Source organism: Protopterus annectens, chromosome 4.part1 (genome assembly GCF_019279795.1).
Source record: "Protopterus annectens isolate FY-2018-M chromosome 4.part1, PAN1.0, whole genome shotgun sequence".
Lineage (NCBI taxonomy): Eukaryota > Metazoa > Chordata > Ceratodontiformes > Protopteridae > Protopterus > Protopterus annectens.
This window is the reverse complement of record NC_056734.1, coordinates 514,842,978-514,867,659: the sequence shown is the minus strand read 5'-3', so window position 1 is coordinate 514,867,659 and position 24,682 is coordinate 514,842,978. Positions and strand designations below refer to the sequence as shown.

The 24,682-nt window shown below is 44.4% G+C and overlaps 1 protein-coding gene across 1 annotated transcript in view; it reads right to left on the bottom strand.

Moving 5' to 3' along the window:
- LOC122801243 (high density lipoprotein binding protein) overlaps window positions 1-24,682 on the bottom strand; it is a 1,918,659-nt gene that overhangs the window by 319,693 nt on the left and 1,574,284 nt on the right. The window contains exon 24 of the mRNA XM_044070795.1: window positions 12,661-12,804. Within this exon, the coding sequence (XP_043926730.1) occupies window positions 12,661-12,804 (144 nt within the window). The remainder of the gene's footprint in view (window positions 1-12,660; window positions 12,805-24,682) is intronic.

The following is a 24,682-nucleotide window of genomic DNA, read 5'->3' as shown; positions in this document are numbered from 1 at the left end:
GCGGGTACGTAAGAATGTAGGCGAGATGGATCACACACATCTATCGTTATGGTAAGTACATAACTAAAAGATGTAATGTGATTCTATCTCGCCTACATTCATTACTGATGGGCCACGTCCAGTTTGTAATGAGAAATAAAGGTATGTGGAGAAGTCCAAGTAGCCGCTGCACATATCTCATCTATGGAAAATCTAGCATGAAAGGCCACTGAAGTTTACATAGCCCTGGCAGAATGCGCCTTAACTGGAAAGGGAAGATCCTTATCCGTTGAAGCATAAATAAATGAGATGCAGTCTCTAATCCACTTAGCTATAGTGCCCTTAGCTACAGATCTGCCCATTCTATTGTCCGAAAAAGACACAAACTGATCTGATTTTCTCTCCTGTTGTGTCCTATTTAAATAAAACCTCAGTTGTCTATGCACATCCAACTGGTGCAATTTGTCTTCAGCTTTGTTGGAGAACCTTGGGAAAAAGACTGGAAGCTCAACAGACTGGTGGAGACAAAGGGCAGAAGAGACCTTAGGGAGAAAGGAAGGATTACGTTACAGCGATACTCTGTCCTTGTGAAAAATTAAACAGGTTTAGCAGAAAGAGCTTGAAGCTCCGATACTCTTCTGGCTGAAGTTATGGCTACCAAGAAGGCAGTCTTACATGACAGAAATTTCAATTCGCAGGAGGCTGCCGGCTCAAAGGGAGAGGACGTCAAAGCTCTGAGCACCACATCCAAATCCCATGGCAAGACGGGCTGCGAAGCTGGTGGGCGCAGCAGCCAGGCTCCTTTCAGAAAGGCTTTACACAGCTTATGGTCCATAAGGGAAGGCTCATGTGCAACATAATTGGAGATTGCTGCCAACTGAACCTTTATGGTGGAAGCAGCCGAACCTCATCTAAAGAGTGTAGCTAAGAAATCTAACAGCGCGGACACCGGTGCTGTAAGAGGGTCCAGATCACGTTGCTGAGCCCAAATTGCAAATCTCTTCCATTTACTAGAGTATATTTTCCTAGTAGACGACTTGTGGGAGGAAGACAGAAGATGAACTACTTCAGGGGTAAAAATATGCTGTCTAAGGTCGGACGTGGAGGAGCCAAGCAGCGAGCTTGAGAGTTCGTAGGGATGGATGGCGCTGTCTTGACTGATGAGTCAATAGATCTGGAGCTGGGTCCAGAATCCAAGGGCCATCCACCGCATACTTCCGAAGGAAGGGGAACCAAACTTGACTGGGCCAGTGTGGTGCGATCAAAATCATTTTACTTCCCAAGCAGGCTGCCTTCTGAATCACTCTGGGTAGTAGAGGGACTGGCGGGAAGGCGTAGAGCAGACCGGCGGGCCAATTGTGGACTACAGCATCCCTGGGAGACTCCCCCTTGTGGGGGGATCAGAGTGAAAAAATTGCTGCACTTTGCATTCAGGGGACTGGCAAAGAGGTCGCAGCAGGGAAGACCCCACTTGGAGAAGATCTGCGCAGCCACTCTATTGTTCAGGGACCACTCGTGAGGCATCAGAATAGCTCTGCTCAGCCTGTCGGCTATCACATTGGACTTCCCCGGAAAGTGCATTGCCACTAAAAAGCGCTGGGAAGCGATCGCCCAATTCCACACTCGCATGGCCTCTCTGCAAAGGGGGTAGGACTTGGTTCCTCCCTGCTTGTTCAGATACCAGACAACCGACATTGTCGGAGAGAATCGCAATAGTTCCCTTGGGAAGAGCGCTGTGAAGTGCCTGCAATGCTAGAAGCATTGCTCTCATCTCTAGAACATTGATATGCAAGTGAACCTCGTGGTCTTGCCACATACCTTGGACCGTGTCGCCCAGATAATGCCCCCCCCACCCTATCTGGGAGGCGTCCGTGGTTACTGTGACAATAGGGGATGGGGGGCTGAAAGGTCTCCCTTAGTCCAGATTGGAGGAGAGAAGCCACCAACGCAGATCTTGCCGGCATCTCTCCGTGATGAGAATCGGGTGGGACAAGGGGAGTTCCTGATAGGACCACTGGGCCGAAAGGAGCCACTGAAGTATTCGCATGAGTAACCTGGCCAGCGGAACTAGGAGAATGGTAGCCGCCATTGATCCCAACAACTGAAGAACCCTCCTGGCTTGGGCTTTTCTGCGGGGTAGTAAAGCCAGGACCTGGGCCTGTAACACTTATTCTCTGTGTCGGTAGAAAGGCTCTCATCTCTACAGAGTCTAGCTCTGCGCCGATAAAGGCAACACGCTGTGATGGCAGCAATACAGACTTTGCCCAATTGAATGAAATCCCTAGAAGATATCCCAATTTGACAGTAGCTCTCGTGGTTTGAACAAGTAGATGCCTGGTGGGGGCGGTGAGGAGCCAGTCATCTAGATAAGGAAACACCTGGAATCCTAGACGTCTCAGGTGAGCTGTCACCACTGCCAGACACTTGGTGAACACTCTGGGGGCTGTGGTGAGACTAAAGGGAAGGGCCCGGAATTGAAAATGACTGGCTCCCAGCAGGAAGCGTAAAAGATTCCTGGAAGCCTTGTTTATCTTGATGTGATAATAGGCATCCTTGAGGTAGAGGGAGCACATCCACACTCCTTTTTCCAGCAATGGGAAAATGGATTGCAAAGTGACCATTCGGAACTTGGACTTCTTTACAAAGCGGTTTAAATGGCTGAGATCCAGAATGGGTCTCAAGTCTCTTTGACACCAAAAATAACCTTGAGTAAGTTCCTAATCCGATCTGGTCTGCAGGGACTGGTTGGATGACTCCCTTTTCTAGCAGCTTTGAAACCTCTATTGCCGCCTGATCCCATTGACTGGGTGGAACGTCTGGGATTTTCCTTGATGGAGGGGGGTGAATGAAAAAGGGCAATGGTGTAACCTCCGGTGATATGAAGCACCCATCGATCCTGAGTGATGGACTCCCAGGCCTGAAGATGCTCCAAAAAACGACCCCTGAATGGCTCCGGAGACGCACAGTCGGGTAATCCCTCAGGGACGCTGGTAGGAGGAACCACGAAAGGACTCGCAGTCTCCTGTATTGTGGGGGCCTCCACCGCCTCTAGGGCAACGTCTTCCATTAAAATTCCCCATCCTCTGCCCCTGGAGGGGGGGAGGTCGCTTTGATGGGCAAGGGAAGACTAGAGATTTTCTGAACCACATTTTCCCTCCCCTGTGAGCCTTGGGATAAGGCCTAGTGGGAAGTGAAAAGTGGGCCCCAACGGCAGATAAAGTCTTGCCCTCCTGCTCACATCTAGTGAGGGGTTCTTTCACTTTGGGTCCAAAAAGGGAGGACCCATCGAATGGGGTGTCCGTGAAAGAAGACTTGAAAGCCTCCACAAAATGACACAAGCGCATCCAAACTTGCCTCCTAAGGGCTACGCCTGAACTCGCTGCTCTACCCGACCCTTCGGCTGCATAAGATATGAGCCTCATGGACGAGTTGACGATGGAAGAAAAAGTAGACAGCTGGGCGTTAACAGGCTGAGCCAACGCCTCAGGCAGGTTACTCGACAGGGTATCTCCCAACTCCTTTAGATCTGAGATCCCTTTGGAGCCACGTAAAATGACAAGTAATTTAGCGACCGCAAGGTAAAGGTCGCTGAAGACAGGGTACACTTCCCATACCTATCCATACTCCTAGACTCCTTATTAGGAGGATGGATGGAGGTAGAAGCCTCCACCACATCCTGCTGGGTGGCGGACGCCACCACCATGGCATCTACAGGTACTCCCTTGGTCAGAAATTCTTTTCTAGGTGGCCAGATAAAAACTTATTGGGGCGGCTAGGAACTGGCTCCACAGAGTCAGGGTGTTCCCACACCCTTCGACAAATAAGATCCAATAATTCATCGAAGGGTAGAGACACCCAGGAGGCGGAAGGCTGGGCTCTGAAGGCCTTGAGGAAGACAGACTCCTCCTCAGAAGGGTTTCTGGAAGGCCAGTTGCCCCGCTGTCTCAAGATCTATAGGATATCAGAGAACGAGACATCATCAGAGGACGACTTCGGGGACCCTTCTGCATCATTGAGGTCGGTGTCCGAGGTGACAGACTCATCTGGGGAGTCTACGTGCTTCCTCTTACACAACTTCTTCCTGGGAGGCTCTTCAGGGACAGACTCTGAAGGGCCTTCAGAAAGTACGGGATCAGACATGGAGGTATCCTAAGGCCCGGGAGCCCCGCTGTTCAGAGAGAGGGGGGCACCAGAAGCTCTAGTTGCAGCATCTAGGGAAGGAGTTGCTGATTCAGGTAAAGTCACGACGGACTTGGCCAGCGCGCTCCTCATAGCCTCGAAGGCAGGTCCACAAGAATCGGATGAAAAACCCGCCTCCGAGACCATGACCGGAGTCGGGGTATCCCTAGCCGAAGCACCAAGGGGGAGACTCAGAGCCAGAGCCTGAAGCCCCGATGTATCCCCTTCGGGTCAGACTGAGGACACCAGAGTACTGAAACCTGTAGACTGAATGGAAAAGGTTGGAGCCGATGTCGGATCCGAAAGACTCGCGGGAGGTTTCGGAGCCGACCCAGGGACTTCACTCGATTCGGCAGACTCCGGCTCAGACGACACCGAGGTTGTCGGAGGAAGAAATGGAACCGATATAGTAGCTGGCTCCTGAGCAGATTGGGCTGGAGCCGAAAATAATTTAGTTAACATTGGCGACTGGAGGAGCCTCTGGACCTCCCTATCGACATCCGAATCAGAGAGCCTGGAGGACTTGGAAGAGACCGACGGGGGCCGAGAGACCTTCTCAGTCGGAACAGAGATAAAGGTAGGGGAACAGCTCCGAATCAGCTCCAAAAGGTTCGGAGCCGAAGTAGGTTCGAAAACTACCGCAACCTCCTTCGGCGCTGACTGTGGAGTCGAAGAATCCGACCCCGTAATAGACAATACTTCCTGCGGCTCCGAGACCATGGAGCCGAGGAAGGAGACATATCCTTGGATGGTGCTTCCTGCGGCTCCAAGACCAGTGGAGCCGAGGAAGGAGAAGCAGTCTTAGATCTTTTCTCCGGAGGCTCCGAAGAACTAGATGGAGCCGGAGAATTCATTTTTGACTTTGATCTGGGTTTCTCAGAGGGAGGAGAGGAAGCCAAAGTTTCCTCAAAGGAGGGTTTAATCAAACCCTTGAGGATAAGTTTATTTTTTCTCTCCTGTAACACCCTGGCAAAAAAAGCATGACACACTGCAGGATTCCTGCAAGTGTATGGCACCGAGACAATATACACAGTTGGCGTGTCAGTCAGTTAGCGACATTTTGGAAGCACATTTAGCACATTTCTTAAAGCCAGATGGCTTATGCTCTTTAGGTTCCTTGCCCGACATAAGGAACAATCAACAAGCAGCAACAATATCCAAAAAACAGACGATCACTAGCACACACGCAACACAAGGTAGGGAGGGGGGGGGGGGCGGGAGGCTCTAACTTAAATGCCCGTACAATAAACACTCAAGATAGGGCAAAGGCCCTCTAACTCAAACGGGCCTAGCCCGCCAAACAGGAGGATTACCAACCACAACACAATCAGACACAACCAGGGATACAATCGACAACGTAGCTATTAGAATAGCTTTTGATTTAATAATAATACTCAAATTTCTCTAATTGAAAGACAAAGAAAGGGTACTTAGCCACAGCCAAGTCGAGACCACGTCGTTACTCTAGGAGCGGCAAACGAGATCTGGGGGTTTGGGCGTGATGCATCCTGGGATACAGGGTTAGCCCAGCCAATGAGAGACTTTGTGCTAGTTATAGTGGCCGAGTCGGAGACTATTCTCGGCTCCGAACCAGTCAGTAATGAATGTAGGCAAGATAGGATCGCATTACATCATTTATTTGCAGATGGGCCTCCAGCTGGGACCAAGTGCCTTGGACTGTATCCCTGACAAAGCCCCCACCCCATCAGGGAGGCGTCCGTGGTCACTGTGGCCTTGGGTTGCTGGGGGGGAAAAAAGGCGAGACCATTGAGAGAGATTGTGTGTCATCCACCAATTTAAATCCTGTTTGCACCTGTGGGTTACTCGAATCATGGCTGAAAGAGGATGCTGAAAAGGATAACATTGGGTGAGCAGCAGCCATTGTAGAATCTTCATGTGAAACCTGGCCAGGGGAGCAATGGTGATGGAGGCTGCCATGGAACCAAACAGCTGTAGAACCAAGTGAGCCGTGGATTTTTCCTTTGAAAGGATTGGAATTAGTTGTTGCTTTATCCTTAAAATTCTATGCTCTGGAATAGCCGCTCTGCAGTTGTGTGTCCAAGATCACCCCTATGAATTCTGTCGACTGATATGGGGTGAGATTGAATTTCTGCCAGTTTATGGTTATGCCTAGGCTTTGAGCAGACAGGAGAGAGAATGCCAGGGCTTTTTCCAGTAGATGTCTGGTGGGGGTGGAAATGAGCCAGTCGTCTAGGTATGGAAACACCTGGAAACCTTGAAGTCGCAAGTGACCTGTGAAAACTGCCATGCACTTTGAACAGTCTGGGGGCTGTAGAGAGTCCGAAGGGCAGTACTCTGAACTGGTAGTGACTGGCTCCCGCACGGAAGCGCATAAATCTTCTTGATGGCCTGTCCACCTTTATGTGGTAGTACGCATCTTGAAGATCTATAGAGCACATCCAAATGTCTTTTTCCAAAAGCGGGAGGATAGACTGTATAGTGACCATCTGGAATTTTTGTACTCTCACAAACTTGTTCAATACACTGAGGTCCAAAATTGGTCTCCAGTCCCCGGTTTTCTTTGGCACCAAAAATAGAGTAGAATCCGGATCCTATCTGGTCTGGAAGGACTATTTGGATGACTCTTAGCAGCTTTTGTCTGTAGTGCTGTTTCTTCCCTTTGACTGGGCGGAACGTCGGGAAAATTTTTTGACGGGACAAAAATCGAAGGGGATATGATAACCTCTGGTTATGTTCCTTTGTACCCAAGAATCGGTGGTGATGGTTAGCCAGGCAGAAGGGTACACAGAGAAATGTCCCCCAACCACCTCCAGAGAAAAGGAGTTGGGCCACTCTTCAGGAGCGCTGGTAGGATTGACCAGGGAAAGAATCCCTGGAACCCTGGTTAGGCGGTCCCCCCTCTGCTCCAAAAGGAGAGTCTTCCCTGTGAGTTTCCCCCTCTGCCTCTGGGGGAGAACTCGGCCTGTGTGTCACGGAAAGGACCCTGAGATTTCTTGAACCATATCTTCCCACTCTTTTGGTTTTGGGAGAAAGCACGTTGAGGGGAAGAATAAAGGACACCTACGTCAGAAAGGGTCTTACCGTCTTGTTCACATCTGGCCAGTGTGCTTTTAACTTTGGGCCCAAACAATGAGGAGGGCTGAATGGGGGCATTAAGAAAGGAAGACTTAAAAGGTTCCGCGAAGATGCACAAGCACATCCAGGCGTGTAGTCAAGACCGCAGCTGAACCCGCCGCTCTAGCTGCTCTTTCTGATGCGTGAGATATAAATCACATAGAGGAGTTAGATATAGACTCAATGATGGCCAGCTGAGAGGCCACTGTCACAGACCTCATCAGACACTGCACCAGAATGGTTTCAGACAGCTCAGAGACCAGATCCCTTTGAAGCCTGGTAAAATGTGCCATATAATTCAGGGAACTGATAGCAAAGGTCGCTGAAGCAAAAGTGCGCTTCCCTATTCTGCCCAGGGCCCGGGACACACTGTTAGGCGGATGGACAGTCTGGCCTTCTGCCAGATCCTTTTTTGCTGCGGCCACCACCAAAGCATCTACAGGAAGACCTTTGGACCAATGGGGATCTGAAGCAGGAGGGGACAAGATCTCATCAGGCCTCCGGGGAATAGCTTCAACAGTATCAGGGGCCTTCCAAGCACACTATACGACAAACTTGACAAGTTCATCGGCAGGTGGAGTAACCCAGGAGGTAGGGGGCCGGGCGCAAAACGCCTGCAGGAACACAGATTCCTCAAGGGTCGGATTACAGGGCTGCCAGTTACCTGTTACAGGATTTCAAGGATATCACCAAAGGATACCTCAGAAGACCGAGGGGATCCTTCCCCCTCATCAAAATCTGTCTTCGGTGAGAGACTCTGTGGAGTCCACGTGCTTCCTTTTACACTAACTTTACCGGTGGACCTCCTCAGCGGGAAAAGCTGGGGAAGATGACGGAAAATGGGATTCCGGAGGGAATATGTCCTGAGGCCCTTGCACCAGGTGTCTGCTAGGTGTGACTTGTGAAACCAGTGTACCAAAGGAGGACGGAGGTATAGACAGCCCACTATTGCCAGCAGCAGCGAAATCCTTCTCCACCAGTTGTAAGGCTGGTCCACCCGGAGAGAAGTGTATGTCGAGGACAGGGGGCACTCCTCCCCTAAGTAGCTCAGCCTGCCGACTCTGAGTCCCTGCACGGCTGTGGAGCAGCAAGCTATGTATATCACAGCTGACATCCTGGGTCGTAGGAAAACTTTCCTGCCATGAAGGCAACTGCGGTTCCTTAGTGAGATCCATAAAGGGAACTGCAAAAGAGCAAGAATGTACTATATCCATGGACTTCAAAAGGCAATCAAGGAGGAGAATAAGAAGGTGTCTTTGGAGAAGAGTGATCACCTCCCAAGGAAGGATAGTCCCTGGGGGGGGGGGGTACCTCTGGCCAAGAATGCCTGGTCCACAAGACGCAACACATGTTCAGAAAGACTTCTAGTGGACCTCACTGAAACTGAAGGAGAAACAGGCTTGTCCACAAAAGAGGCAGACTCCGTGCCCATCTCATTTGATTGCACAGACGACAATGGTGCCAAGAAAGACTGAACTACTGTAGTCTGCACCGAAGAAGTCATCGATGCCGATGTCAATGTCTGCACAGACACAGGGATCAGTACCAAAGTGGTTGTTGGTGCCGAAACTGGAACCGACAAAACTGGAGTCAGTAATAAAGGCCTCGGTTCAGAGGAAGATCTCTGAGCCGACGTGGTCAAGGTCTGCGCCAACTGAACTGTCGGTGCCGATACAGTGGTAAAGGTCTGAACCGAGAAGCCCCTTGGTGCCGATATGTAGAATGCTGCAAGAGAGGATGGAGCTGAAATCACTAATGGAGCAGAAGGCCTGGGCACCAAAAGCACTGGGGCTGACAAAGCTCCAGAGCCAAAATTTTTGCCTTTTTTGATTTTGGTTGTTGAGAGTCCCCAGCCGGGGAACAAAGGTAAGGATTTAGCCTTAGTAGAAACATGCATTTTCTTATGGACTTTAGTAAAGAACTGATAACAAGCAAATTAAGGAAATTATTAGTAAATTCTGGCCGATTCTTACTCAGTATCCTAAACTTTATACTATAGTAGGTGATAGTCCGCATTATAGCTATAAAAATAAGAAAAATATCAAACGCCTGCTATGCATGAAGGATGGTTTTCAGAGATCCACGTTGGTGGGACGAAAAGGAACTTTTCAGTGTGGTAACTGCTCTGCCTGTGGCCATATTGATAGTAGCAACGTTTTTAAACATCCAGGTATGGATAGGGACCTTGTTTTTAACTGTAAGGCCACATGTGCCACTAAAAATGTTGTTTATCTGGCTACATGCAAAGACTGTACATCATTTTATGTTGGCAAAACCAACCAGGTATTTAGAAAGAGACTATTACGGCACTTAGGAGATATTCTGAGAGGGGATGTTCATAATGCCTTGGCGGTACACTTGTCAAAATTTCCTGGTCACAGTTTTCGACTTAAAGTCATTGAGAATATACCTGAGGGTATTAAAAGAGGTGATATTACTAATAGAACTGAGACATGTGAAATTAAATGGATAGCAAATCTACGAGCAGATCGAGCTCCTGGCTTGAATGCAGTCATTCCCTTTAAACCAGTACTTAAAGCGAGGAGACCTACTATTGGTTAGATGGAGCTGAAATCAGTAAATTATCCAGCTGAATGGATGCAGATCACTATGAAGGTGTTCTCTCATTTTAAATCCTATTGGATAAAGATCCAGTATAAATATGAGTAATGGTGTCCCTGACCAGTATGATCTGATGAAGGTTTTACCAAAAGCGCTTATTGTATGTCAGTTTGGGATGCAATACCCGTGTTTAAACCTATGAACAATTCTATCTGGACTTGCATGCTGTTTGGAAGCTTGTGACGGTGAACTCTGTTATGCAGAGTCTTTTCCACCTAGTACAGGGCGTTCTAGAGGTTTTAACAGCATTGGAAAGCCTCAGTTCTGCTTTTTGTTTTTTTTCCACCTACAGCTTTGGTGTGTAGAGAATGAACAGCATTGGATAGCTTCAGTTCTGGTTTGTTCAAGCAAAGATTTGTCTGTTGCCCCTGCTAAATAATTTATACCGTGGGGGTATCCATTGTACTGTAAGGCGTTGTAAAGTTTAGATAAGCATTGGAGAGTTTTAGTTCTTGTTTTGTTTGAGCAAGGATTTATCCATTATTCCAACAAAGCAGCTAATATCGCGGAGACATCTAGTGTACTGACGAGAACTTTGGAGAATTTTGCCAGAATTGGTGAACATTTTTACATTTACTTTGGACTTAATATTATTCTTGCTGACAGAGACTTGAGTGGACTATTAACGAATTTTGGTATTTTACAGCATTTTTATGTTTTGAATACTTTTATTAAAATTTGCAACTCTGAGTAGAGGTTTGATTTTTTCTTGTGTTAATAAATCTGGACTCTGTGCTCCCCCCTACACAATATCACTTTCTTGTCCCCTTAGATCTGACAATGTCAATTTAAAAGTAGAAGTGGATAAAAGCCAACATTTTGACACAATTTAAGAAAGTTTATTCCTCATTAAAAGTCTTAATCCCAGTAAAACCACAGGCAAGATAAAAATTTCTAAAGTCTTCCATTCACAATCATTTCTACATGGCAGAAATATACAAGGGTATTTAAAAGTAAACCCATACACTACAGCTATCACTACCACAATTTTACCTTTAAAAAGAACAAGCTCCAAACACTAAATTTAAGCTAATCAAAATGTTTATGATACTCATCTTACAAAACATTTCACGCTAACAAAATTAACCAAGTCAACAAGGTACAAGGCAAAAAAGTTAATGTAAAATTATATCACAAACCTCAAATAAATCAATACAGCATTCTGACAGTTAATGAGATGTTGCCCAAATGAAAGGGCACAGAAAACTTGTCTGACAGAATATTAGCTAACAATTTTAAAATGCATCAAAATATACAAGACATCACATATTAGCTAGGAATCAATGCAGCCCTAAACAAAAAAAAACTGTGTGGACCCTGGCAATATTGAGTCCAGCACTAAATTAGCCTGCAGACCATTACAAGCCCGGCCAATAAACCATATTCAAAAGTGCTCTACAGCCTTGAGGGGGGCAACAGATACACCACAAGAGAATTTTAAACTGCCCACTGAATTACCTAGGATTAACTAAGGTGGCAACTTCCTACAAACAGCGAATAATTGACTTGCTAAACTGTTGCTCTAACAATGTTCGTACAAATGTCTAATGAGAAGTATTACACACATCTAGCACCAAAAGACAGGAGTGGAGATACACAAGTTGAAGGGAAGGTCACCTTACATAGACCTATAAAGCATACATGCATGCTGCTCAAAGCTACAGTGACCAATAAAGCTAATACAATAGGAAACCGGGGAGGGATTTTCTTCTCTTTGAACTTTAATTTGGTCTTTTAAAGATGCCTGCCATGGATCTGGCCAAGTCTTTGAGACACGATAACATGCATGAGTGAACTGTTACACCATGCAAGTAAATGTAACTGGGCACAGTATGAGTCAGACACAAGTTAGGAGAAGACTACACAAGTCTTAATGGGAGGCCTTCTACTGGACCGTGATATGACTGACCAGTAGTGTGCCATAAGGCTCTACTCAGGATCCTTATTCTCTTTTTTGGATGTTAATGTAGGGAGGGAACTATTAAGCTTGCAGGTAACTATGGTCTTGTTAAAATTTTCACCACCAAGAGATATGACAGAGGCTTTCTGACTTTGCTGATATCAGCCACTCATCTATTAAAAGGAGCACACAAATATTTTACTTGTTTCACATTTGCTTATTGGGAAGTCTAGCTGGGCATTAACCTCTACAGTGGAAGCTCATGGAGAAAAGCTCCACCTTAGCAAAATTTACAGAAGACAAAACAAAAGCAAAAACATTTACATTAGTAAACCACAGCAGAAAAAAACTGAATCTGGCAAAAATATAGGGACATCTATAAAGGACTGCTACATTACAGAACTAAGGTCCACAGTGGATAAACCAAACTTTGATAAAGTGTGGCTGTTAGAACATTAATTGTGATCGTTTATACATGAAAAACCATACCTAGTTAACTAGATAACCTGTTACCCTTTGCATACCCCTGATTTACTCCAGTCATAAAATATTTTTTTGTTTTTTTTTTTTTACAACTGTCTTTCCCCCTAGACATCGCTATCAACCCAGTCGGACTATCCTGGTAAACAAATGTAAAATAAAAAAAAAAAACAAAATTCATTTAGAAAAGACTAAAATCCTCAAGTTAGAAAGCAAGTGCTATCCAGAACACTAAGGAGCCATCAATATTCTCAGAAGCAGAATCCCGAGTGTTTTTGAGGTACTTTAAAATTGCTACAAAATTTGTCTGCAATGGTTAAAAATCAACAAAATGAGTATAAACTGTAAACTAATTTTAAAAAATGCCAACAAAGTACTCTAGAGGACATGAAAAAGGATCATACCGGGTTTTCACTATTCTTGTCAGGAAACTGAATGTTGACCTCATGCTCTGTCCGGATCTGTGTTATTACTGCACCCTTCCGGCCAATGATCTTTGGGTGGTGCCTGGGTTCCACTGAAATTGTAAGTTTGAAATTCCGCAAAGCCTGTGTAAAGAAATAAGATTTTTTTTACAGCTCTAAGCATCTTAAATCCAAGACATTTTCAATTTAATTTTATCCACTTCCAACATTCGACAAAACAATCTGCACAGCTACAAAAGTAAATGACCGCATATTTCTGTGCCATCTGCCCAAATGAAAATTTAGGCATCACATTAAAATAGTTCCATTTTTTTCTGCTCAATTTTTATATTAACAGGAGGATGAGCAGTGTAATCAGTCCAACAAAATTATGAATATATACAAGTCATCTCACTAGTAACACAAAGGGCCTCAGCATCCCAAAACTGAACTTGAAACTCCTCACCGAGCCAAATCTTAAACTGCATTTGGAATACAGTACTTACATCAATGTGCACCACACAGTAAAATGCTTCAATATTCAAGAAAAAACTCTGCAGTATTTTTGTCCAGTTAGTTTATTTTCATCAGCATTCAAATGACCCTAATTTCAGCAACCACCACAGTAAATGAAAGTTATTCACCACAGTGATAGGCTCTGCAAATATTGTGCATCTCTTGTCTCCAATCACGACTTTCTGGAACTTAGTTTTCCAGGCTGCTTTGGTTCATCCTCCGAGTGACGTCTTGTAACACACTGCCCCTGCTTTCCAGTTCTTCAGAAGTATGAACAGAAAAGATTCAGACAGATCCATCCACAAAAAAGCAGTAAAAACTAAGGCAACAGAAGCCTGGTCTTCTTAGCCTAGAAAAGGGTATGGTGATAGTGTTACTGAAGACAAGCCACACTTTTAGCAAACTTGTCATGTTAAGTACATCTGTATCGGACAAGTGGTGGTCCATCTTCCCTAACCATAAAGGGCACACAGTCCCTTGTGAATCCTTCTGGATAGTCATGACAATGGCAGCCCCAAAGGGCAATCTTGTTCTCAAAATATTATCTATTTTTTAATGTTTAGCATATATCAAAGTAAACACAGCATATATGCTATCCACTGTACCATTACAGAGAAACACGGCTGTGCTGGATACAACTCTGTGGAACGAGGTTTGGAGCATTTGAGTAATTTTGCTCCTTTCATACAACTAAATTTTATGTAGTCTGCCAACTACCTGGAGTGTGTTATTTTAGACATCTAACTTTCTGGGAGCCCAGGAAAACTGACTACTCTTTTTGAAATGTGTTTGATTAATGTAAAATGAACTTGCTTATGAACACCCATACAATTAAATACTTGCCTTTGTTAGAATGAGACAAAGAAAATAAGAAAGTTAATAGTCTGGTTCATGAGAGATTTGGACGGTAAACAAGAGAATTAATTTTAAGATAATTCTCTTTACAGAAAATGAAATATGGAAGTTTGACTTAACCAAGCTAGCAGATCACCTTGCTGAAGTTATGGTAACCAAGTCTTCCTTGAGAAGAACTTTAGACCTGTTGTGACGTCAATCCGTGGTCAAGATCTTCTATAATATGAAACAGATCCCAAGGCAAAATGGGACCTAGGAGCCCTAACAAGCAGTGCTTCTTTAAGGAAGGGCTTGCAGATCCTGACTTGTGCGTGAAAGGAACTGAAAACCAGAACAGAATTTGAGATGGTAGCTAGGTGAACCTTGGAAGAACAGCTAAGATCCAAGCCAACTAGATAACAGAAGAATTTAAAATTGCAATGGTGCCAACTCTGGAGCTATGTATTGGCACAATGGCCATATGGAGGAAACATCCATTTGACCCTCCTTTTTTTTCATTTGAATGGTTTCTTCAATGATCTGAGACAATGATAACCGTTTTGGGGTATACTGCACCGCTAGCCAAGATTGAAACTTTGGAAGTCATGCTGTTTCAGGCAAGTGGAATGTTAGGCTTGTCAGAGGTTAAAACAGGGAGAGAATGAAAATTAATGGTGACACTTTGCATGGGGGAAACAGACTGCCCTCACCCCCAACCCCACCTCACCTGTAGAACATCTTGATCAGTACAGCAGCTCATTGCTCATTCGAGATGTTTGTAGTGTTGCTGTTTAGGACAAATTCAGTCAGACAACTATTTTCTTGTGTTTGGAAGCACACTTACCTGTCAGCTGGTGTACAAGAACATTTTTAACTGATGAGCACCCTGAGATATCAATGCAGAAGTATTTTATCTTGTATTTAGCAGAGCTGTTACTTTGTTTGGACACACTGATACAATATCCTTTTCAGTGGCTCATGTGGAACCATGTTTGGTAGGCTAAAGATGCCAACTTCTCTGCTGCAACCCTTCTTGTTTTATGTTTGCTTGCACTATGCTGCACCCAGCAACTGACTAATTGCAATCACTATCAGTTTTACTGCTGGATAATTACAGATTGCTACTTTTTAGTCAGAGCTCACCAAGAGTAAATATTACATTCACATTAATACACTTCACTTGAAGTTTTTAAAGTGTGCAAGTAAGGAAGCACTCAAAATTGAAGCTGAAGCTTTCGGCTATCTTCATAGGTTCATACTAGGCTATCTGCTCTAGGGCATTTATAAGCCTAGCCAGAGTGTGTGTGGCTTTCACCACCCCTTAGGATGAGAATACTATACCCATTAGTTTGCTATGCCTCTGTCCAGCAGTGACACAGAGATGATTCCCGGGGTAAACCTACGATCTCCCATCCACTCGTCAAGATTTCTCTTGAACAGAGTCAGTGAGGGGCTCTGCCTCACATGGACTGGGATTCTGTTCCATAGTGTAGGGAGTCTCTGGGTGATGAATCTGTCCCTCCAGCACGTCCTATTTATATCCGTGTTGAGGTTTAAGTCTCTTGCTCTCGTGGCTCTGGTGGATTTGGATTTTTTGAGGTGGAGCATGTCCATTAATTCCGGGTTGGACATGGCCTTGTATGTCAGGCACAGATCACCTCTAAGCAGACTGTATTGCGACTGAACAGAGCTGGAGTTTCTTCAGTCGGGCATTGTATGACATATGTTTGAGCCCCTTTATCCTTCTGGTGAGGAACTTTTGGGGTCTTTCTAACTGCTGCAGGTGTCGGGTAAGGTACATTCTGAATGGGGCATTGTACTCAATCATTGGTCTGATAAGTGAAGAGTACAGGGGTACAATGACCTCTCCTGATCTGGATGTGAATCCCTTCATGATCAGGTGGGCCATGTAGAAGGTCTTCCTAACCACTTTGGCAATGTGAGTGTCAAAAGAGAGGTTACTGTCAACTCGGGTCCCCAGGTCCCTGATAACTTCTTCCGTGTTTAATGGATTACCACCTATGTGGTAATTAGGGGTTACCTTGTTTTTCCCAAAGGGTATGACTATACATTTTTTGGCATTTAGCTTAAGGCCATGGCTCTGGCACCAGTTATCCATTTCTATGAGACCTCTCTGGAGGATGTCTGTGTCTGATGGAGTGTCAATTATGGTGCCCAGTTTGCAGTCATCTGCAAATTTTGTCACCCACAATCCCCCTATGTTTGCCTGCACTTCAGAAAAATAAATGCCGAACAAGAGGGGGCCCAGGACTGGGCCCTGTGGGACACCGCTCGTGACCGGCTTAGAGTCTGACATGGCACCAGCAACTCTAACCCTGTGTGTTCTGTCCTTGAGCCAGTTTGCAACCCATCTTGTGACATATGGGTTTACATCTAAGCTGGTGAGCTTTTCTATGATGCCCGAGTGGGGTATTGTGTCGATCGCTTTTGCTAGGTCAAGGTAGGCTGTGTGAACTTCCTTACCCTCATCAATGGCCTTAGTGACTGTTTCGAAAAAGTCGACCAAGTTCAAGAGGCAGGATCTGCCCTTGACAAAGCCAAATTGGGTAGGATCCAGTGTCTGTAGGTCCCCAATGTCTTTATTTATGAGTTCCATTATGATCCTCTCCATAGCTTTGCAGACAAGGCTAATCAAGCTTATGGAGCGGTAATTTCCAGGGTCCGTAGAAGCACCGCCTTTGTGGAGTGGGGCCACAGTTGCCGTACGCCATTCTTTGGGTACGTATCCTGTAGTAAGGCCAAGATTAAACAGCAGCCTTATGTGTGGGTTTAGTTCCTCATTGAGTTCGTGTAGCACACAGCCGGGGACACCGTCCGGTCCCATTAATGCTGTGTTTTTTGCTTTAGAGAGAGCAGCTCTCACCTGGGCATCTGAGATGTTTGGGAGGCTAGACTCTGGTGGGATAGATATTTCTCCTTTGGGAAATTTGCACTGAACCTGTCTGCCAGTATGTTGGCAATGTCTGTGGGTTCAGTGATTTTTTTATCATTTTGGACTAATTCTGAGCATATCTGGGAGTCTCCGCCCAGGTTTCTAACATAGCTAAAGAAGGCCTTATGATTGTCTTTTGTGTCATTAGTGATTTTTCTCTCAAAGTTGGCCTTGGATAATTTTATGAGTGATCGTAGTTTTTTGCTAGTATTGATCAGAGATGCCTCCCACATGAGCCACTGAAAAGGATATTGTATCAGTGTGTCCAAACAAAGTATCTTCTGGTACATTAACCATTTATGTGGTGAAAGTCACCTGTTCAAGTATCAGCCACTGAGTGAACTCCTCCAGGATGTGTGCTTTCGTCATAAATAGGCTGGTGTCCATGGCTGCTTCCAGACTGCTACAGCCTTTCTGCATAACAGGAAAAAATGGTAATGTCCCTCCAGTGGCACAAGGAGTTAAAGCTTAGACTATGGCTTAGGCAAACCAAGGTTCAATTAGTGGCTTGGACTGTTGGATCTGCAGGAAGGGATGGACAGGTATCTTGTGTCCTCAAGGACTCGCCCTAAGGAGAAGGGTAGTCCAAAGTGGAAGTTGTCCTTGGATGTAGTCAACAGGCATGGGGGAAAGGGAAAAGGGAGAGGGTACAGCATATAAAAGAACCCCCCATGGAAGCACAGACTGCAGAGCCCCTAGGATGTCCTTAGGATCCACAACTGATACCTAGCAATACAGCAGTTCAGTGGGTTTTTACAGATATGATGGTTGGCAGAAGGTCTGGGGGACCCCCAGTAAACAGGTAGGAATGTGCCCCTGCCCACTTGCTAATAAACTGACCATCAATGCTGTTTGCCTTGGCTGGGATGGATTGCCTTTAACTCGCCTCATAAATAGAGCTTAAACATACAAACATACAATCCTGAACTGGAGGACAATGTGGGAGGGGGGGGGGGGTCTGTGCCTCCACGAGTCTAAGCTTTTTGCACATTCTGCCCTTGAAATGTCCCTATCGTATAGCAGACAACTCCACGGTAACTATGCACATACATCAGTTAACTGGCAAGGGTTGCTTAAAGATTCTGGGAATACAGCCCCCATGTTAGACCTAACAATCATGCAGGACGATCATCATGGGAGAGGTGCTGTTTGCATTGACCACTGTCATAGGCTTAACCACTGCAACATTCGCAAGTAAATCCCAGCACAGGGCTGTATGAACATACTCACACCAGTTGTGTTCAAGATGTTGAGGTACATGGCAGCAACTATGTTGTGGGAAAGCAAGGAAGTCTCGTGGGAAGGCCTGGAGTACCCAAATTTTGTTTTTTTGCAGGCCTGTCTCTACACCTACAGCCTATGAAACGAGCTCGTTGTGATGGCTGAAATTAAGATAGTCAGAGTGAACCACATCTAGGATGGAGACAATCTGATCACAGGTTCTTTGTGCTAGGATTTGCCTGTCTGAGGAGTGGACAGCAAACAGCCACTCATCCAAGTACCACAAGATCCTGACCCTATGCAACTCTGGTGGGCTGCAAGTACTGCCATTCATCTGAACACTATGGGGACTAGGGTGAGATCAAGTAAGAGACTCCTGAACTGACAGTGACCATCACTAACTCAGGTGCAGAAATTTACAGGACTTGAGGATCTTGTAGCTTTCATAAGTGTATACTACGCCAACAATCACTGGGACTTTATAAGCCTAGCAATGCAACCCAAATATATCCCATGAATTACTTTGCCTTGGAGGTTATTTTAAAGAGTATATGTTAGGGCATGAAGGCTGCTTATGTCCAGAGAGAAAGCTGCCAGACCAGGAGTGATGAGATCTCTGTTTCATGAGAGAGGATTTCCCCACAGGGTCATTTGGTAGGCGCACACACACACAGGTAGATACACAGCCTGGCATATATGGTTCCTATTCAAAAGAGGGAATAGGCCACATATAATGGTGTTCACTGTTGCAAGTAACACTAGACAAGGTGCTGGAACCATGGGAGGTTGCATTCATCTGAATACTCCACACCATGAAAGAGATGGTGCACACCACCACACATTTACAGTACAAAGAAAATTGTTGAATGTATACTTGCCTCTTAGAGCCGCTCAGTTTTTTGGATACTCTGACAAACTGCAGTGTGCACTACAGACCTACAGATGGATATTTGTAATGTGCACCATATAACACAAAATGGTAGCACTCAAGCAGATACAACACAGAAATACTGCAGTACCTTATAGGCATATTGCAGCTCAAGCACAGTGTCATTGTTGACACCAGCAGCAGCAGGATCAAATGCAAGCCATGATGTTACTGCAATACACTGTGGCACTGGCAGAGAGACTGTCGGGTCCACATCCATGGGCTATGATATAGACCAAACAGAATAAAACTGAAGGTATGCATCATCAAACCTAGGCAATATGTAACAGCTCAGTGACACTGCTTTATGCAACAGTGGTTATCAACTGCATGCAGGCAGATTGGGCACAGTGACAGGTGACTGCCATGTTATATCAGTAAGGGTCCAGGGATGTGTATGGAGTAGTAACTCAGACAGGTAACAGCTTTGGGGGGGGGGGTCAGACAGCATCATCCAGTGGTGGAGTGGAGGTGTTATAACAGGCTTGATGCATTCTGTGTAGCAATGGCACAGCAATTCGGCAACACATACATGAATCTTGATTTTGTGTTTAGTGTTGGAAGCCAACAGATGGATGGCATCCATGACCATTATTGGTGGCCACAGGTAGGCATGCAACTACACTGGCCAACAGGATATAGGAATATAACTGTGGAAGATTCTCTATATCAGGGTTCCTCTGCATGCTCTAGGCTGCCTGGTTAAATGTCCTAGGGGTGGATCCTGAGGATCATGAATCACAACAATGAGAAAGGCCACACACAGACTGCTGTGGTCATAGATAACATTGATGTAGTCTCTGGGACAGTTTGTACTATCTGTGTAAGCCCAGTCTGCAACTAGCACCCATCCAGTCTTTTGTATGGTCATGTCTAATATGGCTTATACATGCACAATGGAGGGCAGTTGCCACCTGCTTCATGGTGGCCAGGTGGGCTACCAATGACTGCAGCAGCCATACCCGTTTCAAAAACCCATTGTCCAAGGTCACTGCAGATGTAGGTCATCCTGTAGTCCATGAGGCTGTTTTACATCCTTACAGAAGGTAATTACCACATTCACTATTTCTAACAAGGTGTGCATAACAGCTGTGTGACTGATCAGAAACATGCATATTTACTGACCTGCAGGATGTCTGCATCCCCTGAAGTACAAACATCACATCCAACCTTCTTGTGACAGTATGTATAAAATGATTTGCTGATGGAACATTCTGAATTCTACTTTTAGGATGTACTGTCACAGTCTGCGGAGATCCACATTGGCCTTCGAACTTTGGCTTTCTTTGGTACTAAAAAAGAAATATGGAACAAAAACCTTATCCTCTCTGGTCTGGTGGAACCTTACTGGATGGCTCTTTGTAGGAGGATGAGCACCTCTCGTCTTGCTTTGACAGATTGGAGAGTCAGGCAAGGACTATGGGAGAGGTGGCAGGAAGTTTAGAAGATTAATTTTTCTAACCTATATAAACTGACAAACTCATCCATCTTGGGTAATCGTGACACTGATGCAAGGACAGCCATCCTTCAAATGACTTGACTGGAGCAGAGATCCCTTCAGGATTGACGACAGCCCTTTTGGGATTGGAAATTACCATCTCTTCTGTAGAGCTTTCTGGAAGCGATTCATTGAAGCTTGACCCCTGCCAACATCTCTCTGGTGATTTTGCTGTACAGTGCATTGGAATCCCTCTTAAATGAATACTATGGAGGCTGGAAGGATTTTTGCTGTATTCGTCCTTCAGGTGCCATTTCACACTAGCAGAGAAGAAGAGGTGCAGTAAAAGGGGAATGACTCAAGGAACACATCCGTTGTATCCACCACAAAAGTAGAGCCTTAAGACCAATTGCCTGTTGTGCCAATTTACTGCTGACTATGCAAAGTGTGCATTCATCTCCCTCTTGGAGAACACCTTGGTCTCCCTCTTCCATCTCTTACATTTAGGTCAGGCACTAGTGTTTTCATGACATTCTGTTTACCTGGTTATCAAATGTCCATTATTTGTTCTCAACATAGTTGTAATCACTGCTCATACTTTTTCCATATCGGAGACCCCCCCCCCCATATTTAGTTCCAGAGCTTAGAGTCTCTCACTACTGATGTCAACTGCCTCACATCCTAGGGCTGTAAAGGATCCCTTTTCTATCCCTTCTGTAAAAGTCCTAAAAGCCCACTTCTACTAGTCTGTCCTTTTCATCCACAGTACCCACCTGCATACTTCCTTCCTGCAAGGCACCTCTAGCTTTATCATCCTTGTATCACTTACTACTGCCATTACTAACCTACCCCTCTTTCCTTTACAATCACTACCAAAATTGCACTATTTCTCCTCCTGCCCATACCAAACTCAGTGTAGAAATGGACAAAAACCTTCTCTGATGTCCATTTCTCAAACCATCAAAAAAGGTCCATAAAAAAATGGGAACACTATACAGACAAAAAATTCCTCTCAGATCAGGCACGGATCACTCTAGCCCAAAGTCTATTGTCCACTCTAATGTATGCTGCACCAATTCTTACCCAGATTAGAAAACTTGATCTTTCCAGATTTGACTCATGTTATAATAAAACTGCCAAGTTTGCTAACAACTCTACCTTCATAATCAGTCACTGTCAAGCTCTAAAGGGGCTACAATGGCTAGAACTTCAACTACTCAGTTACCACAGCTAGTCATCGCCTACAATATCCTGACAAAATCCCAGCACTAAGTCAACTACTCACTCACTACATAGCAAATCGTCCTCTCCGTTCTATTGACAAATCACTCCTCTGTATCTCTAGGGCTAACACTGCAGGGAAAGCACTACTCTCACACCACAGCTACAGCCTGGAATAACCTCCCCCCTTCTCTGACTTCCGCCTCCACTACTACACAATTTAAAAATTCACTTAAATCACATCTTATGAATACCCGGCTATGTCCATGTAATACATAATATTCGCTGTTTTACAACGCCACGCACCTTCCCATTATACTTACTGTAAATATGCTTCATTGTTTTGAAGTCTAACAGTTTATCTCCAGTATGACACTACTTCATTAACCATGTTTTTAGTTCACTGTTACTTGTTTGTCTCATGTTCTGATGGTTACCTGTGGAGCTTTCTCCCCCCGGGCCTCTGTTGTAAATGGACCTGTGTCCAGTCGGACTATCCCGGTAAACAAATGTAAAATAAAATTACCTTGCCTTCCTTCTCATCCTTGTCTGCTCTTTGCCAGCATCTCTCGTCACCTTACATAGTGATTCCCAGAGGCAGTAGAGTGTTTGCAGAAAATGATTACTCACTGTATACCAGGCAGAAAAGAAAACTGTTCCCAGCAATCAGGGAATCTTGAGAGGCAGGTACGAGATTCAAGCTGCTGTATTCATTTGTCTTAAGAATATTTTTTTTCCCCTGGATGATCCAAGTAATTTTTTGATGCAGAACAGGCTGAGGGGAAATACAAAAATATGATGGCTCACTCCTTGCTGGACAAACAGAAGGGAACTCTGCTTCTGATGGTAAGGCTCAGGGAAATTTTGCCAATGAAACCTTTTCCGATGCTCCAAAGAAAAATGCTTAAGACACAAAATAAAAGTAGAGGAGCTTACTAGAAGAATTGTGTGTACCCTGGATTTGAACCAGAGTCTGGGGTTGCAAGATGGAGATGAACAGGAAAATCAGCAATACTGAAATTAGTGAACAAATGTGAGGCTATGAAGCATCTGACTTTACAAAAAAGTGACAGAGAAGGATTGGATTTGTGGGACTGACCGGTATGTGCTGCATTTCATGAGACTGTTTGGAAGGACACCAAGGGAAAAAAAAAAAAAAGAGGGGCAGAAAGGGGAAAATGTAACTGCAAGTAAAAATTTTTTTCTTAGTATTTGTATAAAGCATTTTATGATATAAATTGCATGTTGTACAGTAAAGCAGGTCCAGTTACTGCTGTACAGGATCAAGATTCTAAAACAAGTGCCTTTCTTCAGTTAAGAAATGTAGGCATTATAATGCAAAGAGAGAAGAAAGGCTGGACAAAAACAGTGGGTTGAGGGGGGGCATGGGGTGTTAAAGTACACAGATTATAATGTACATAGAGTTGATATGTTCTTACTTTTCCCTGGGTGAATGTCTGGATTAATGCCCTTGGCGTAATCTAACAAGTTTGTTTTTTGTGTGTAAGCATGAATAAATGTACTGAAAGTTTTCCTTTAGCAAATAAATGTTCAGTCTGAGAAGTATACAGCTGAGGTCAGATGTACTTTTGATTCTTAGGTTTCCATGGAGATATGCCGACTGGTATGCAATAAGACATACGGCTAAACGTTAATGTTTTATGAAAACATGGAAGCTGTTTTTCACATCTGGGAGGGGAATAAATATAAGACAAGAATGGACTGATTAGTGTAAGTAGGAGCACGGGCAGTAACATGCATCTTTGCATGGCTAACCCCAATTTTAGGTTAGGTTTTGCATGTGTGCACAGCTGCCGATTTGGAAGAATTGTAATCAGAGGAGTTGAGTTTCATTATTTGAAAATGCAAATTGTGTTTGAAGTTACATGGATGCGTTTTCGGTTTGAGAGTTTTCACTTAAAACAGTCTTGTAAAAATGTATCACAGGTTCAAACGGACATAAAAAAAAGCTATACAAAAAGATCAAAATGCCAAACATTAGTGGGTACACGTAACAACCTGGAAACAGATAATTAAAAAAGTTGATGTACATAACAGGTGAGAAGAACTTCTTATAAATGACTACACTAAATATCTTGGAATGTGAATGGCCTCACAGTTATAGACAAAAGGAAAGAGTGCTGAATTAACACCAAGAAATGCAGAGTGTAAACAGCAATGCTACAGGGAAGACAGTTGGAAAAAATGAGCATGTTAAATTGATACAAAAAGATTTCAGGAGGGATATTCAGCAGAGTATAAGGACAAAGGAAAGGGGGAGTACTTACACGAATTGCTAGAGGAGCTCCAACATTGAAAGAAGAGGGAAAATGCAACAAAAGGGCTGTTGGTAAGGGAAGACTGCTGACATGCATTTATATTCTACCTTAAACTGCTACTACGGAGCTTTACAAATTTTTGGAAGAAAATCAGTTTTCATCATGGATTATTATTTACATGTGGGGAACTACAATTTGATTTGCAACAGGGAATATGTATCTGGGAGACCTAGAAGGGAACATAAGTGGGCAGATTTCAGAAGAAATTTATAAAAATATTTGGTATAGAAGATGTGAAGTAAAAATAGGCCACTGGTGCTTCCCAACTACACGTGAAAGAGAGGAACTTAAGGACTGGGTATTGGAAATTCAAGAGTTATTAGAAGAGAAAACTTTCTTCAGTAGTTGTAGCTAGTTAGTTGATTAAATGAAAGTGGAATTTAAGAAAAGGGTAGAAATAAGAGAAACGATATGGCCAAGAAGCAACAGGAATTAGAGGGGCTGGCAAAGGTTAAAATATTGCAGAATAAGGGGAATCTTAGAGCAGCAATTGCAGAGTGTTAAAGAGAAAATAAAGGAGTATCTGGATAATATGCATAAATTTAGAAAAACTGCTGTTAAGCAACTTTTTT